The sequence below is a fragment of the Crocodylus siamensis genome, chromosome 12, assembly GCF_052110815.1.
Source record: "Crocodylus siamensis isolate JL-2025a chromosome 12, ASM5211081v1, whole genome shotgun sequence".
Classification (NCBI taxonomy): Eukaryota; Metazoa; Chordata; order Crocodylia; family Crocodylidae; genus Crocodylus; species Crocodylus siamensis.
The window spans coordinates 31,875,963-31,895,038 of NC_143406.1; the positions used below are offsets into that span (position 1 = coordinate 31,875,963).

Below are 19,076 nucleotides of genomic sequence, written 5' to 3' on the forward strand. Positions count from 1 at the left end.
GCAAGAGCTCTCCTAGCTGCTGCTCTGGCTGCCATGGAAACAGGCAGTGCTCAAGATGGGTAGGTTCCTTTAAACTCCTGTTACACAAAAAGCTCATTTTTCTTTTTGTTAGTTTACAGTAACTTGTCCTGCTTTTGGTAAGCCAAAATCTCCCCAGGATGTTTAGCAAGAAATATACTACATCAGTATAATGGGCACAGAAAAATTCAGTGGATGGCTCTATCAGTTATAAAAAAATAAGACTGATAGTTCTTTTAATTTAAAATCTCTAGATTACCACAAATTGCAGTTACATGGTATTATGTCTCTGAAATATTACACAGGCACTATGAACAAGTGAAGTCCTGATGCATAAAATAGCAAAGAACACCATCAAGGGCTAGGTGAAATACATAATTAAGTGAACTAAGCGCATGAAGTTTACACTGCCTAATGTAATGGAACTACAGTTTCAAATCCCAATAAGATCAATTTGATTCCCCCCAACTCAACTACTACCTCCAAAGCAAGAACCCGTCTGCTTAGCATAGACTCAAAAGAACCCATTATATTTTTGCTACAGAAGGGATTAGGCTGAAGTTTTCTTTCTAACACTGGTATGCTGTGCTCTGCAGTTGTAAGTATATATGCAATTAAGGTGTGCTTATAAAGACTGTAAAATACACAGGAATTTAACAGCAATTTTACAATTTTTTCCAACAAACATCTATTATTTGTGGGTATAAATCTGAGGAATTTAAAAATCACAATGTTCTAAATGGAAGCTTCTTTTTCTGGTATTTACTATTCAATATACAGCCTTGTGAAGGACTATGGAATATGTTGGTTTTCACCCTGAATTACTCATCCCATATGTTTCCAAAATCACAAATCTGATGATAACATTTTGTTCTTTTGGTTCCCATAGCAGTAGTATGTTCCAGAGAGAGTGAGGCCTTTACAAGTATTTAGCAATCTGCAATCTGGTGGAAGTACACTGGAATGAACTGTGTATCACCTTAAAAGCTAAAAAGTTTTTGCATTTGTTTCCTATGAATTACAAGGAGTTATACAGGCAGTCCTCGACTTACAACATTTCGAGTTACAATGATCTCCACTTACAACATCTATAAATTGACACCCTGTTTCAACTTTATGACGTCAGTTTTGACTTTACAAGTTCGCTGCGTTGTTCATCTCCCTAGAGAACATCTGTCCAAACTTCCCTGGACACTTTCTTTAAGAAGCAGACAAGATTCCAGAAAAACCTGCAGCTAAGACTCCTAAGACGACTCCAGCCAAGAACCCTTCAAAAAGTCCAGTAGAGTCACCTCAAAGAAGTCCTTCCAAATCAATGATCGCTATTTACAATATAAAGACATTAACGTAGCTACATAACTCATCTATAATTGAACGAGAACAAAATTCTGAGGTATTTTTGGTGAAAATAGGGTATCGGGCCTTGGTTCAGGAACCAATCCCCCATTTATAACATTGTTTCTTATGAGAAAATTGGTTCCGAGTTACAACGTTTCGACTTAAGACAGGGTTTTCAGGAACCAATTGTATCATAAGTCCAAGGACTGCCTGTAGTTAATATTTTAAAATGGCCTTCAAAATAATACAAAGCTTTAATTAATAATTACATCAGAAACAACAAATTAATTTGATGCAACTTTGTAACGGTAGCTGTTTGGCAGACAAAGGCTTGCTGTGGGTTAAAACTTAGTGATTTTTCATGCGTGTTAAAGTAATGTATATTCTTTTTAGAATGGTTATATATCTTGCTTAACAGAAAACGAAGTATGTGGGACAACTTAGACTAAAAACTGCATGTAAAATGGATAAGTAATTGAACTTATCCGTAGTTAGAAATGCCTGTATCCTTTCACATATTCATTTCCTGAGCAACAAATTGTTGTGAATATTTTCACGCACAGATTCACAAAAGTTTAGGTCTGGAAGGGACCTCATGAGATCATTGAGTCCACCCCCCCCCCCGGCAGCAAATATAGTTTCACTGGCTGAAAAGTGCAGTGAACAAATGCAAATTGTAGAAATTTACACTGTTGAGTAATTTGTAGAGCTTACACAATAGCTATGTATGGTACAGTAATTCTATCAAAACTCCAGAACTCTGGAGAGATATTTTGCAAAGCCCCACAGGATCATGTAAACTGGGGTGAGCAAGATATGCCCGCTAAAGGCATTCTGCTTCACAAAGGTCTCTTGCGCCACGCCATCCAAGAGCAGGCGGCAGCCCAGGACACGTGGATTGGGGCTGCATGGACAGATGACAGGACAGGTGGGTAGGGCTGGGGCTATGATGGGGACCACAGGACCAGGGCCCAGGGCAGAGCTGTGATCCGTTTCCCGGCCCACTGCAGGGATGTGCAGGGAGTGGACTGTAGCTGTGCCCTAGGACCTGGTCCCACACTGTCACTACCATGCAATACAGGCCCCAGCTGCCACCTACCCATCCTGCTCCTGGACTCTGCTCCCCGCTTACCCACAGCCGCATCCCATCCGCCTGGTTGAGCACACACTGCCCATGAGGGTCCTAGGTCAGTTTCCTCCAGACCCGTTTGGTGCCCCAAGCAGTGGATGCAGGGCAAATGGGCCTGGGACCAGATACGATCAGCTGCCCTCCCTCCAATAGCTTACCAAACTAAAGTGGCCCTTCAGCCCAAATAATTGCCTACCCTGATATAAACTCTTGCAAATTTAACATCAGCAATTCAAGATGTTCTTTGGGAAGCCAACAACACTGTATAAGTAGGTCCAGAAAAAAAGTATTCTACTGCCCTGCAGGCAACAAGTAAAAAGCTAGTTTTGAAAGGAAACTAAAAATAATTTAGCATTTTCTTTAATTATTAGACAATAAAACCCAGAACTATTACTGTAGCCTAGGAAATACTTAAGTGAAATGCCTAGGAAACAGAACAAGCTGTGTCATATATTATTGCTATGGAACACTTGGTTGCTTGGAAACAAGTAAGAACATAAATTTAGTCTTTCAAATTTAGATTGTTGGAACCCCTGCGAGAACAAATGTTCTAGATATATAACCTAGACTTTTGACAATTTTTCTGAAGCTGTACAACAAGAAAATAGGTCAGAGTTAAAAGGAGAGGAACGAAGAATTAAAGTTTAAAAATCTGGAATATTTTGTGAAATATATTGGTTATATTACCAGAAATTACACTTTCTAATATTCATTGTATTTCTTTGCTTAATAAGTGGTTGCTATGATTTTTAAAACTGTTTTACCCTTCTGCAGATAGATTTATGCTCCAGATTAGTTAGTGGACTGCACATCATAAGACCTGGACTCTGTTTCTGGTACTACCACAATCCTGTCGTGCAACACTTTTGGGCACATTACTTATGATGCTATCATACAAAGACCAGCATGCAGGCATCATGCCCTTAATTTAGCAAAGAATTAAGCATGTGATAATCTTTAAAGTCAATGTGACTTAGCCATATGCATACCACTAACTCAGCTCCATAAGCACATATCTTGGAAGAAACAGGAACAAAAAACCACCAGCAAGAATATGAATATAACCATCACCTTGCAACACGATTTGCTGAATCAAAGCCTACAAGTTAACCCCATTGCCAGCATTGCCTGTGTCTCAAAGTGCATAAAATTAAGTATTTTCATAACCCTTGGCAAGATCAGGCCCTTAAATTTTCTGGAATATGGGAATAATCCTGTTTTCCATTTTGTTCCTACCTTTGTCCTTTTACATTTAGGCTGCAATCTCCATTACTTTCTGTGTGCACAATGGGACCCTGACCTCAGCTACAGGCTTTAGGTGCGACAGTATAATTATGTTATTCTATGATGCAAAAAACTAAGAAGATGCATCTAGAAGGGCCTAAACCAGTTAGGACCTTAATTCCATTTAGATGTCAATGGGACCTAAATTCCTAAACTATGTATTTTTGAAGCTTGTGAAAAGGCTGTTTAAGTATGTATGAATGATTAGAAATTACTAGAGAGTTAAACTCTGGAGTAACAGTTTTAAAGATTTTCTTTGCTTGTTAAATGTACAGAAGTTCTTTACAAAAGTCAACATGTAAAATTCAGGTCTTGAAAAAATCTTTTCACCATGAACAGATGGAGAGCAAAATAATAGTGCATGGCGTTGTTTACAGGAAAGTAGGGTCATTAGGATTTCCTCCCTCTGATTTGGAACAGGATGCTATAAAGTATACCTTATAAAGTATTTATTACTTTAAGAAAAAAGTTATTTGTCATCTAATCTCCTAATGCCCTTTTATTGTGTACATTAGCTTGTTAATGTAATGTTGGGTTTCATTTTCATAAAAATTCTTAACATTTGATCCCGGAGACCATTTTTTCACTTATAAGGAATAAGTGAGCAAAAAGGATAACTTAACGACTTGCTGCAAATAAAATGTTTGCAGTTCAGGAATTTTAAACTTGACATATTTGAGCAAAGTACATTAGGACCCAATTCAAGTACTTCTAAAATGACATGAATACTAATCAATACTGGAGTATCAAAAAAAGCCTACTTTCTACATCTTTATAGTTCTGCCTATTACATTTTTACAAATGGTGTTCACTTTTTTGGCGCCATTAAAGAGATGTTGAAGCAGACAGCTCTTTAGTTTAATAAGATCATAACTGCTGACATTTCAAATAAACTTACTTTATTAAATATTGTTCTATCCAAATTAATCAAATTAAATTTGCTAATAAATAATTTGCAGTTTTAATTATAGTAAATAAAAATAAAAATAATGGAAACCTACATAATTAAGTGAAAACTTGACTATAGCCTGCAAAGCTTCTTATTTGGGCAGACTTCTAGTAGGGAAGTTAAATTCTGAGTATTCTCTGGGGAACTCTTTTATTATCTGTTTTAATGACTTATTTTAAGCTGCCCTGAGCCTTTTTGGTGAGGGCGGCATAGAAATAAACTAAATAAATAAGATGTTTAATAATGTTTTTGTGACATGTTAAATTATAAAAATAAAGCTAAAACTCTTTGTTAGCACTGGTAGATTATAAAAGCAGAGTTGCAACATATCATATACAGAAACCTAGAATAGATAAACTACTGAATAATAAACAGAAATGATTGTTTTTCTTAATGCCACACTATGAATTAAACAACAAGTTTTCTAAAATAATACTACACTTACTTACCTTTTACAGTCCAAGTGATTTTAATTTTAAACTTCAAGTTGTCAAGCTGGTAGGTGGAAGAATGAGTAATTCGCAGGGGAAGGAGAGCAAACATGGAAGGGCAAAAAAATTACAGAAAAATAAAGGCCAAGAGGATGGGGGAACATTTATTTTCAACCACAGAATGCTAAACAATTTCAACCCTAAAATATTTTTGAGTTGTGACAGCATCCTACACTTACTATTTGTCACTGATTTAATTACATGACAAATTGTAATGAACAGCTGGGTTATGATATTCCATTTATTATGTGCAAGTCAGATTTATTCAAATATAAAGAATATTTATTTCTGTGTAGTTTTTTAACCCACCCTATTCTCTTCTGTTCATTGCTTCTTCCATACCTTTATTTTCTTTCATTTCTCCCATTATTTCTTAGTAGTACAGATCTCTTTATTTTTTCTGGTACAACATGCATTTCTTTGCTACCCCTCTTCTGCTTCTTTGGTCTTCTCCTTTGCCCCGCCAGCCCCTGCTGCAGGTTTTCTATGAACTTTAATGACATTTGCAGCAGCTTTAACTGTGTAAATATTTGGATCTTCAAGGAACCTGTAACTGTGATGTACACTATGGGATGAAAATTCAGTGTAAGCTTTTTTTTTATTTTTTATTATTATCAGCTTTCTGTAGTACAGGAGGCAAAATTATTATTATGCCTTCAGGCACAGTTATTTATACACGCTGCTTTTGAGTCCTTATTTATACACTGGCTTCTTTCACTTAATAAAGAAAAATATATTTGCCTTTAAGGCTGCTGACAGATGTGAACCCCCTCTCCATTCCCCCCCACCAAAAAAACAACAACCATTGTTTACCAGAAGCAGCAGCAGGTTAGTTTGTCCTGGCTCCTCAGTGTCTGTATAGATTGGGTGCTTTGGCTGGGCTTTTTGGTGCTTTTATCTAATAGCTGATTCAATCAGCTATTAGATAAAAGTGCCAAAAAAAACACCATTAAAGCACCCGATCTATACAGACGTTGGGTGAGCTGGGTCCAACTAACTTGATGCCTTTTCTGGGCATGTGCTGGGCTCAGTGCTGGAGCACACTGAGTTTAAAGTGCTGTTTTGTTTTGTTTTGTTTTTTTTAACGGCTGCAAGCCACCTACATGAGTAATATTAAACAGTTTTTCCTTGGCCACAACTAGAGATAGTTGAAAACTGGAAGGTTTGCAGTAAGGACCAATTTTCCAACCAGATCTATTAATAATCTCAACATAATTTTTCCAATATATTTTTCCTTTTCATGTCTATTATTTCAGTTTGGAAGAAGATATAAACTCCAATGGAAAGAAATTTTCAGCTCTGCATCACTGGCACCAAGGAGAGCTGTTTGGCTCACTAACAGATGAGCCAGAGAGACACGGGATAAAGACGGGCCAGACAGGGAGGCAAGGGATGGGTGCAAGAAACAGCTCTGTCTACTGACAGGAAGGGATTTTGGCTAGCAGGATATGTCAGCGATGCTCAACCAGGGTGTTAAGGTATACTCGCATGCCACAAGACCTTTTGAAGGGTGCCACAAGGTGCAACGAGATTAATGCAGGCTCAAGCTCTTCCCTACCAAGACTGCCTGGCCCCTCTGCAAGAAGGTAATCACTACAATATATACACTATTTTTTGAAGTGGGGTGCAGGTCAATTCACAAAAGTTATGGGGGTTTGGCTCAAGTCAAATGAGGGGTTCCTTGAGTCTAAAAAGGTTGAGAACCACTGAAATATGTTAAGGGTTGGAGTCTCTAACTGCAAGGAACTACATACAGTTTGTGTTGAAGAACTTGGTGTATAAAATTCGGGAGCTGTGCTCTCTGCAGGGCAGGAAGGAATTCCAGCAGCCTTCTCCTCCTCAACATGATTCTCTTACCTCCAAGTGGGTGAAGAAATTTGATAACCGCCTGTCTTCCAGCAATATTATGACAGTCCAATGAACCCTACTTTGTATGCACTTTGCATAGTTTTCTTAGTACCAATCAGTATTGTTATCACTATCAGTACTGAATGATAATGCCCAAAACAAACCTCAACAGATTATCTCATTGTTGCTTTCTCGATTAACTTCCTACCATGAATAATCATTTAAAATGATAGAAATAGGCTTAGATGTACACAGGGATGGAAAAATAAGAAGAACCAAAAGACAGAAAGGGGTGGGGGGGGAGAGAAAAAAAAAAAAGAGAGAAAGAACTGTGCAAAGAGATAGCTGTCAGGAGAAAACAGCAGTGTCCCACATTAAAAATAGGGAAGAAGTAGAAAACTCTGTATAAAAATGCTTACCTCTACTCTCTAGTTTAAGACAACATGTGAAATCCTTTCAGGGCACATTCTGAAATGTGCTCTGAATGGAATTTTTGTACAAGATACTGCGCTGAAATAAGCACTTACCACTAACTTTTTTCAATAAATTGATTTCTATTAGTATTCGTTACCCATTATTGTTCAGTTGGCACTCCCATAATAAAATAATGAATCTGCTTTTTAAAAGATTTGAAAATTGAAGACAATATTTGTATGCATGCAAAGAAACATCTTGGAGCATGATATTTTAGAGCAGGCAGTTGCAGACTGAATGTATTATCATTTTGCCTGCATTTTTTTTGCCTTCCATGTTCTCCCCACCAACCAGCAAGTGACTGACCTTCCTTGAGACTTTTTTGGTTGTTCAACTCAAGACATTCCTTTTCTTTCAACGGCTCAATATCTCCAGTAGGTAAAATCTCTGGAAAGCCCTGTTGCTGTTTCTTGGAACTATCGATCATGATGAGACTCCTTTAGACCGGCAACATCCAAATTAGGAAAAAGATCAAATTGCTAACCAGCAGCACACTGCTCTCCTAAATACTCTGCTTCCAGTTTCTCTCTCACAATAAGTGAGCAATTATGTCTTTATGCAGTTGAAAGCAGCCATTTACCCCTTACCCGGTTTGACCTGCAACCACACTCAAGCTGCTTGGACCCCTTAACTCTCTCCCAGACAAGAGGGACTGAGCTTGTGAAGCAGAACTACAAATCCCCACCTCCTTCCCCAAACAACCACGCCTCCCAATCCCTTAGTTCTCCTGGCTTCCTCTGCACTTTTTTGTTTCAATATACAGTTTAATGGTCAATCATCTGACAAACACTGAGTCAAGCAGTTAAAAATAAATCCAGCAGTTGCTGAAGGAGCAGCCTTTGCTGATACCCGAGACAAATTATTACTGTGGTTTCTCTCTCTCGCTCCCTCCCCCTTCCCATCCCCAACACTGCTGCAGGCTGTGGAAATACTTTTATGTCAGCCTGACAGGCACGTTCATTACTCATTAAGTGCCATCAGTAAACAAACAGCTGACTGCCAGCATCTGAAAAAATCTAGATAAAGAGAAGAAAATTGAGTCTTATTTACTCAGCAGGGCTGTGAAGCTTAAGAAAAATTAAGGGACAATTTGAAAGCAATTGGTTTCTTTTGACTCTATTCATATAGTGTACAAAACCTGCCACTGCTATATACAGATTTGATTCTTTAAAATAAATATTTTCAATTGTAGATTTCTATTTTTTCCTTTTGCACTACACTCACGACACAGTAACACTTCCCATTGTTTCCCAGCAGTCAGCTCAGAGGATTTCCTCCTACACAGTTTCTGATTTGCCATTCTCACCAGCATGCACCTTTTTATCTTTTTTATGAGTCACTGACACGGCTCTTCAGCGACAACTAGGAACTTGGAGAAGATACTTTCCCTTCGCAGCTTCTCAAATTCTTTGGCACTGTCAGTGCCAAACTGAGACACAGGCAAAGTAATTCTGGTCGCAAATGTGAGTAAATTCCTTGACACTTCAGGTACAATGATATCCATCTTCTCTGGTTAAAGTGGGCTAGAATTCCAGTGAAACTTAATATTTTACAGATATGGTTTTCAACAGGAAGTTAAATGACTACTGCTTATTTATTTAAAAGAAAAAATGGCCAGGGTTGTTTAACTTTTTTTTATTTAAAGAGACTTGTCTATTAACTTGCAAGAGCACATGAATTAATATCTTTAGGAAATAACAACTTGCATCTATCACAAAAGAGTATATTTGAAACAGTACATGTATGCTTATGAAGTAAGGGACTCAGGCTCAATGTACAGTTACTGGAGGCACAAACAAGTTTCCCGGGACAATCAGTGACTATTCCACCCAGGTAAATGAATGTTTAGTGCAGTGGGTGGGCATGTACCAAAAATTCCCTTTTTCAAGTGTACAAGTCACTTAAATTGCTCTTATGTAGCTATTTCCATGAATCGTTCTTGTATTTGTACTTCACATGTTAAAAATGTATTTGATTATTTGGACTTCTGCCTCTACTTACATAATATAATTTTATGTAATATTTTCAGATTCCTCTCTCTTTTTTAGCGGGGACAAATTCTGTCTGCAATTAGTGGGAGTAAACAGTCAAATTTGTGCTAACAATTAATTTCCGTGGCTGTTTTTATTACAGGTACAATTCCCATATACAACAAAGAAGGCTAAGACTTAGCTCTTTGATAAACTATCCTTTTCTATATTTCTCTTTGCTTGCTCTTTAGAAAGGGAAAGGGAAGAGAAAGGGAGAAAAAGCTGACAAGGGAGAAAAACTAAACTTTTAAGCTTCTGTTTACTTCTAATGGATTATAAGCTACCTGAAACCTACATACATATAACAATGTGGCAGTCAATTTTAAGAAGAATAGTAGAAGCTACGTTTTAACAATATTTTACAAATGTTCTATGTCCAAAAGTATTTTTTAAAATGATTTGGTTTGCAAGGCTTTATAAATAATAATTCTCCTAGACCTTAATCCTGCACATCTGTTCACATGAGAACGCCTACTGATTTCAAAGTTATGCATGGAAGTATCAGGACCAGATCTAATATGAATGTTTGAATTGTTAAAGGTATTGCATGGGATACAAAATGGTTATTTTTTTTCTTTTTAATTTTTTCAAATCTTCCTTTACCAAGTCAAAAGAATGGACATAATTTTTTTTTTTTTTTTACTTTTGTATCACCAAGAGAACACACACACATACAAAATCTTCCTAAAGCAAAGGAATATATTGACTTCCATGTTTTCTTTATGAGCTGTTAAATTCACAGAGGATGAGATTTCCAACCTGAAGTGAAAATATAAAAGGATCTTATATAAAAAGATATGGAAAAGTTTTAATGGACTTCTATGTTGGGGGCAAGTTAACTGAAGCTACAAGGTTAACAGTGATGTTGTTCAACTGACACTATGCAAGCTACCATTGGGCCAAGACAGCTTCTGTAAGGAGTTATAAAAGGACTCTACTGCACTTAAGAGGTTTTTTTTAATCTCAATAAGACTGTAGAGACAATTTTTCAATGCTGTTAGTTGCTTTCAAAAACCCTTACTGTGTAGGGTGAGTTCCCAAGATCCCTACTTCATGTCTAATGATGGAGCTCTTCAGCTTGAAAGCACATGAAATGTATGCAACAGAACACCACAAATGATTTCCTTTTTCATTCTTGGCATCATACAGTTACATTTCTCCACGCAGTATTACAGCTGGCTAATACAAACTATTTTTAATGGAGAAGAACAGCAATCATCTCGTCTCTTCAAGTAAGCTTGTGTGACAGTGATCAATTTGGGAATAAGCCAACAGAGTTAAGCCTGAGTTTCTCAACCTTTCTAAACTCAAGGTTCCCCTCATTAAGACTTGAGGCACCCCTCCAAAAATGCCAGCTCTTCGTTTCACTCATTTTTTGACTACAGAAAAATAATAGAGCAAGTCTTCCATTGCAAACAACTCAGAAAGACCACAAGTCAGAATGTTTTCCTACTTGAATGGATTCCTATTTAAAATCTCTGGTTTTATTTTGTGAATCATGTGTAGCCATTTCCAGACTTAACAGTGCTAATATTCTGCAACACTTCACAGAACCCTTAAAAGGATTTTGGAACAACCTGGCTGAGAATCACTGAGTTAAGCCATTGACACGGCTAAGACTGTATGATGTAGCATGGCAGTGAGGGTGACTCGAGAATCTACTACTACACCCCTTTCCTCAATATTCTTCCTCAGACAGTGGAGCAGATCCAAGCTGCATAGATGAGAGGATATCAACCTGTAAAGACCAAGAGATGTGAACCTACTTGGAAACAGCAGTAGTGTGACATTTAAACTATTAGAAATCCTAGCAGTCATCCACCAGTCTGAGGTGGAATGGGACCATGCCAGTGACTGAATTAAATACTTAAATATTAAAAATATTTCTAGTTCATCTACGACACCTACAGAAAGTAACATAATTCAAGTTACATTTGAGGCAAAAAGCAGCTATTTGTATCATAACTGTCTTAGGCTGGTTCTCTCATCTACAAATATGTTGTTAACTGCTTGTAGGATACCATATTGGTCAAATACATCATCTTAAATGACATATTGCATAAATGCAGAAGATATAAGATCACAGTCATATGTGTTGCAATACATCTGTTTTTGTAGTGAATTTTATTGTTCAGAACACAAATTTGCTACAGAAGAACTCCTCCTTAAATCAAGTCAAATTTCCCACTTACCCTAGCCCAAACACTTACTAAGCATGAGAAAAATTGTACTGCTGAGAAGTTGGGCACAGCCAACGAGGGACTTCCAGGCAAGGAGAATACAAACAAACATTGCTCAAGGGACATATATGAAAATTTGGCAGGGTCATTATATTCCTACAGTTAGTGATGCACTAGACTATTATTTTACAATTTTTTTGTTCCAACAAAGTAGTGAGTCAATTAGCCAACTGTGGATAACAGCGCAATAGTGGGTTCAAGCAAGGAAAAAAGGAAAAAATTGCATATATTTCATGTATTAAAATGTTCTGTTAAACTATCATTTTGATCCTGAAATAATTCCCCCAAAACATCAGAAAACAGACTAGGCTCAAATATAAATGTGATAAAATTAAAATGCAATTAATATGCAGAGATCCTGGTTTTCTCTATTTAAAAATCCCAAATTCTGATTTAAAAACTGAAAATCTATGTTTTTCCATGATTAAAATGAAATGCCTCTATCTATCCATCGAACACAATACTTTGATATCTTTACGATTTTTAAGCAATTTGGAAGCCTACCTGTGCCTCTATAATTATAAACAAATAAATTCTAAATATCTATATATTGTGGTATTTGATTTTGGATTTATCATAGAAAATCAAAACTCCCCCTCCCCTCTTCGCTCACCAAAAGGCAGGTCCAACAGCTGCTGTCCCCCCTGCTGCTTTGTGGCACTGAACAGCTGTGATATGCTGATGCCCTGCCCCTGCCCATTCCCCTCACTCCCAAGACACAACCTCCACCAGCCCTGCCAATGCCCCTCACTCCCAACCTGCAGCTCCCTGGCCCTGCCAGTGTCCCTCACTCCCAACCTGCAGTCACCCACCACCCTAGCCTCATGATACCCCCGACTCCTGATCCGTAGTCCCCAGTCCCCGCCAATGACCCTCACAGTGCCCGCCAATGCCCCACAGCCTACTAACCCTGCCAGTGCCCCTCACTCCTGACCTGCAGTCCCCTGCCCGCCACAGCCCTGTGAGAGAGAGCTCTCAGCTGCCAGGACTATGGGATCAGGAGCAGGGCCAGGCCTGCAGCCCCCTACCCCCTCCCCGGAAGTGCCTGAGCCCCAGCTGCTGTGGCTAGAGCAGATCACAGAGTCTAGCCCCTCTTACTCCCCTGCCCTAGGCGGTATGGCTGAAGTAAAGACAAGGGGAGCCCACGAAGAGGGAGGATGCAGACTGCCCGCTCTGGGGCCCCCAGCCCTGTTGCCCTCCCTTCATGGGCCTATGCAGCTCAGCAGGTGGGACTTGAGGACAGAGATGCTGGGTGCTGCTGCAGCCAGGAGCTCCATGCCAGCTGAGCCACCATGGCAAGGTGCCCCTGGCTGCCCCGAAGGAGCAGGAGTGGTGGCATGGAGTTGTGCCCCTCCACCGCTGCCAGGAAGGTAGGGGAAGCCTTGCCATGGTACCACAGCTGGTGCAGGGGTCCCAGTGGTGGCAGCACCAAGCCTCTCTGCCCTCCTGTACCGAGTTCCACCTGCTGGGCTGCTAGGCCCCTGTGGGGAGGGCAGCAGGATATGGAGGTCTGAGCCCCACAGCAGGCAGCCTGCATCCACCCCTGCCATACAAATTTTGGGGGGCATGTGCCCCACCATGTCCCCATCCCCAGGAATGCACACAGCAGTGGCGAGCCAGCTTCCCTCCCACCCCCTGCAGACAAGCTGCCTATGGCTCCATCCTGTTCCCTGGCCAGCTCCACAGCTGCACATTCCTGCCCCAGCTCCAGGCCCCATGCACCACCCCAGCTGGGCAGTGCCCCCAGTTGCAGCCCCTGCTGCCAACCCTGGCACACTCCCCCTCCTTCACTGTGGAGGCCTAAACCTGCCCCTATGTACCGCCCACACTTACCCACAGGCAGCTGATCTCCACCACTTCCTGGCTTTATCACTGGCCACATGCATGTGTGCACATACACATGGCACCCCTTGCCCCCTGCATCCCGCTCCCCTCAGCCCTTAGTAGCCACTTGCAGACTAGAACTCTGGCAGCCTACAAGGGAAACCTGCGGTTTCTTGCGTTTTTCTCCTTTAAAGAAGGAAATCCACGTATTTACATGGTAAACAGAAAACCCAGATCTATGTTAATAAGTCCATCATTAAAAGTACTAAAGGACAGTTTAGTACCTTATACTGTGTGTGCTGTAGTACTGAATGACATATTCTGTTTTGTTTACTCTAGTTCTTACATGGATTTTTAGCTGGCATCAATGCCAGAGTAACAGCACTGAATACTGAAGGCCAGACCAGGTGTAACTTAAGGAGCAGTAATTCAAGTTTCTCTAAATGTACCTCTCCTCTGCCTGGAATGAGGAAAGAACTTTAGAGCCCCAAAGATTTATAGGTTCTAGTCTTTGGATTTGCTACTAAGGGGTTGTCTACAAAGGGTGAAGCAGATATTCAAAATCCTTTTACAGCATCTGATGAAGTGAACCTGGGTTCTAATTACGTTAATTTACTTTGAAAGCCAATTTAGAATAAGGTCCTCTTTATTGGAGCAAAAGACTCCACGCACAGAGAGTTCATTTGCTATTCTGGAAAACTTCCTATCAAGGCAAGCACTTAGGAGGCTGATCAGTGACAGGCACCAAGTAGGAAGTGAAGGTTACACCTGTAAACAGAATTTGGACTAAAATCACAATCAGATACGAGATTCTACTTTTTAAGTGTTAATAACACTATAATAGAACTGGGAATGAAATTTCAAGTATGTACACTAGGCTTGATCCCAAACCCACCAAAGTCAACAGAAAGAATTCTATTGCCTTCAGTGGCTTTCCATTGTGCCCAGTCTGAGAAGCATCATTTCATAAAACACAATGCCTGCTAGAAGCATATGTATATCTGGTGGGTTGTAAGATATAAGGCAGATCATTTAAAACTAAATGGGTCTCCAACTACTTCACTCCCACAAAACAAATAAACAAAAAAAAGCATTTCACAGCTTTCCTATTGCTTGAAGTAATCATATTTACTTTTAACTAAACAGCAGCACAAAGGAAACAGATTGGTAGCAACAGATGAGAAATTAGGTTAGCATGTGTATCAGTTTGAGAACAAATCTTTAGCTTTTAGACAACAACAAGTAATTGAATAACTTTAGTTAAAGCACCCTTGCTGCCACATCTCAGTGCAGGGATGCTGATACACATGACCCTCTGGGCACTTTAATTAGTGTGGCTCAGAGAGCCATTCTAATTGAAGCGCCTCCCCCACAGGGCACATTTATAAATGCCCTTAGAGCTATTATTACTACTATTCTCCAGGTCTATAGACATTCTGCTGACATCTTAATAAAAAATACACATACACAGAAGTTAAAATAAAACTCTAATACAGCTTCTTTTACCTGAGGGTCTCAATACATTTTATGTGGATATTACAAGTTACATTTTAAAGATGCAACATACTCCAAGTACTTTTGGCATTTTATGATACTAAACGCTGAAAAGCAGATAATGAACAAAGCAGAGGAACTCTGCATACTGTAGAATTCACTGCTTAATAAGCATAGATCATAAGATCTCAAACTGTGTTTGTGGGCCACAGAGCTTCTTGATCAAATGGTGCTGGCTGCTAAACTGCATTGAAAAGACAGACAAATAAGCAGGCACTACTTCACGGTCAGGGCGGCTATGATCTGGAACCAACTTCCAAGAGAAGTGGTGCTGGCTCCTACCCTGGGAGTCTTTAAGAGGAGGCTGGATGAACACCCTGCCAGGGTCATTTGACCCCAGTACTCTTTCCTGCCATGGCAGGGGGTTGGACTCGATCTGCTCAGGTCCCTTCCGACCCTACAAACTATGAAACTATGAAATTATCAAATAATTTCCTAGGCAAATACAGCAATGTCCACAGAATTGTTATGCAATTATTGATGGAGACATGGATCATGTAACTGTGAATGGGAAGGAAGAAGCTCCACAAAGACTTATTCTCATGCCAGCAAAAGATTGTGAATGCTTGGGGAAGACAATCTGGGCATTTTACTACAGGACATAGTTTCTCCTGAATTCCTTTTCTCTCATAAGTTCAAGATTATATATACCATGTCTCATGAAAAAGAGACTTCTCTTTCATCTCCGTTAAGTTTTTGACAACTATTAGTCTAAAACATGCAGTGATAGAAGGCTAACTAATAGTTTTTGATTCCTTGGGTCACCCACCAGAAATAGCAGTTACACCATTTCCACTGGTAACACACCTGGGAACAAAACTGTCCAAAATAATTCCATAAGTAATTAGGGAAGTCCAATATTTTGATGAAACTCTTGGGTAATCAGGTAGATGTACCAAATGACATGACAGCAAAATTAAAATGTAATTATACATGTTTTAGTGTAGGAAAAATGTTTCTTGAAAATATCATTCCCACATTCATAGGACAAATGCAGCAAAAACTGAATTAAATAGGGGGCTATCAAAGAGATCTCCAAGGATTTAGAAACAAGAACTTCACTAAAGAGAATAAGAACACTGCAAGTTAAGATATTCATTATAGTCAAGTATTAAAATTAATCTGTTAAAGTAAACACAGCTTAATTAAATGTAGACACTTGTGAATTACCCTAAAGAAAAAAAAAATCAATTTACCAATTAAAAAAGCGGTTCTGTTACATTGTGTAATCCACAGTAAATTACATAGGAAAGAAGAGTGAAGAAAAGAATCTGAATTCAGATTTACAATGTCTTCTGTTTCACTATTTTTCCTTTATTGTCCACAGGAAGTCTCAGACAGTATTAAAGATGTTATATATTAGACAGAATGATAACAAAGTTCCTTTCTTTATTTTGGATTGAAGAATTTACAGTGTTATCAACATAAACATTACTCCCCACCTTAAGGAATCATGTTTTATACTTCAGTCTAAAAACAATTTATCTTTGGTAACAACATACCTCAAAACTTAAAAAAACCCCAGTGTCTGTGTTTAATACTTAGGGGATGATAACACTCTCCTTAAGCAATTTGGCAAAGAGCAGAAGTGAGAGAGGCAGTTGCAAGAAAACAGTATTTTCAAACTGAACGTGGAACAGCTGGAACTAGATGGAAGAGCACCTCACTCATATTTCATGGCATCAAGACTCCAAATCTTTACTCTGAGCAGTGATATAAAGACAAGAGGCAAGGGATGAAGATTAGACTCTCACTTGATTAAGTCATCTGAGAATACTATATAGCACTGTCTTAGGGCACTAAGGTGCCTAGAGAGAGAGCTCTAGCAATCAGGCAGGAACCCCAGATGCAGGTTACTGTGGCAGCAGGCCTAAGGAGGGAATTAGCCTGCCACCTGCAGCTGGTCAGCTGACCAGAAGAGGCAGAGCCCTGGGCCCGTATAAACCCCAGCGCTGGGAGTACAAAGTCAGTTCCCAGCCAGCAGCCAGATGGGAAAGAGCCTCCAGGGAGGAATTGCCCAGAGATACTGCAGCTGCCTGGTATGCTGCACTTAAGGCTAATGGGGCTCCAGGAGCTCACCAGGTACCCTTGCCTACTAGGCACTTAGTGCCAGGAAGAAGTCAGACTCTTTTAAAGGGGTGGAACACACCCTGAACTTTGTGTGTTATGTTATAGCCCAGGGGCTCATGTTCCTATAATACTGGTGAATTGGGTTGAGGTTATTGGTGAAGGAGGCAGCCTCATTGGGGACCCACTACAGTGTGGGGACCCCAGCACCAGAGTGGGTGCGGTATTCAGGGTGAACAGACCCCAGCACCAGAGTGGGCAGTTATGGAAGCTGGACTGAACTGAGGCGTCAATTCCAAGGAGACAATATCCGTATAACATTTGCAAGGCTTGGGGCGTGGTAATGGGGTGGTTAGGAGCCACACATCTACCTCAAGAGGCATCCATTTTGGAGCAGGACCCAAAAGAGATCCAAGAACACACAGGGTTCAGTGGGGTCCATCAGGACCGTGCCCAAAAATAGGAACTAGAGGGTAGCCTCTTTATTTATTATAGTACAAGACATGGCAGGCGAGAGAGGGCACCCATTGGGCAGGATTGGCACAGTCAAGGAACCTTACGGGTATCACTGCCATCCCTAGGAACCTCATCCCATGGCAAGCACTGAACTGTGCAGATCATAATTCTTCTCTTGATTATTACAGCTACTTTTCAGAAGGGTTGCCACTAGCCCTTCCACTTTCCAACTTGGGCATAACCCATTTCTGAGACTACACTATACTCTTCTGGCATGAGGAATAAAGGGGTTTGTCTCCCAGCTGCACCAGATGTGAAAAGCTTCAAATCCCCTTCTTAAGACCCTTAAATGTTGTTGTCCCATAAGTCCATTTCCAACTCTGACTGAACTGGGAACTAGACCTATTATGGAGTGAGTATCTCCACTAGACACTTGCCAGTGTCCTGCTAAATAATGACATCTTGAAACTAGCCCTCATAACAGTCAGGTCCCAGGATTCTAACTGACAGAAATAAGGTATAGATACTTCACCTCCCAACACTACCCACTCAGTACACATTGGTCACTTGCTCATCTATGCCCCTTTTGGTTACCCCCAGGCTCAGACTGTGCCCAGTTTGTCCTTGCCTTGCAGTCCAAAAGACAGAAGAGTTAAGAGGAGCCACAACCTGTGTTGTTTTTTTTCCGCCAGTAAAACATTCTTTTCTTGGCAACTGAAGTTGTAAGCAACTTTTCCATCTCTGAGGTGCTTGGTACACGTTTATTTAGGCCGCGTCTACACGTGCAATTAATGCACCAGAATTTCTTTGCAGAAAATTCAAACTAATTGAAGTGTTCCAGGGTGGATGCATTGGGAGCAAATTGTGCCTCATAGGAGCAGTCCAGTCCAGCGCTGCTCCTGCCCTGCTCTGCCCACCCTGCAGCATCCAGGGGGAGTTCCATGCTCCCCCAGGTGCCAACCCTGGGGCTGGTAGGGAGGATGGGGGTCCAGTCCCAATCCCCACATGGTTGGGGGAGCTATCCCTGCTCAACGGGGATGCTGCCTGCCAGCCACATGGGGATTAGATCGGGACCCTACCTCCATGTGGATATGACACAGCAGTCCTGGCTGCCAGAACAGCTCTCTCAGTCACATGGGGATCAGGACAGGTCCCAATCCCCATGTGACAGGGAAACAATGGTCCCTGCGGCCAAGACACCTCCCTCCACATTGGGGCTTAGCCAGGACTGACTAGGAGCAAATTGTTCCTGGTCACCATATATACATGTACCACTGCACAGTAGCTAATGCGCCATTAATCTAGTACCTGTATTTCCTGGTACTAACAAACAGTGCTTTAGCCTAATTTACTGCACAGTAAGTCTCACGGATT

General features: G+C 40.4%; 1 protein-coding gene across 9 annotated transcripts in view; it reads right to left on the reverse strand.

Annotated features, from left to right (window-relative positions):
* The window catches only part of MRTFB (myocardin related transcription factor B), a 220,742-nt gene that overhangs the window by 80,100 nt on the left and 121,566 nt on the right, over positions 1-19,076 (reverse strand). The window contains exon 1 of one of the 9 annotated variants that reach the window (XM_090023899.1): positions 7,838-8,105. The exons of the other annotated variants lie outside the window; for them this stretch is intronic. Coding sequence (XP_089880025.1) covers positions 7,838-7,958 — 121 coding nt within the window. The 5' untranslated portion in view covers positions 7,959-8,105. Of the gene's footprint in view, positions 1-7,837; positions 8,106-19,076 lie in introns of those variants that run through there. 9 annotated transcript variants of the gene reach the window in all.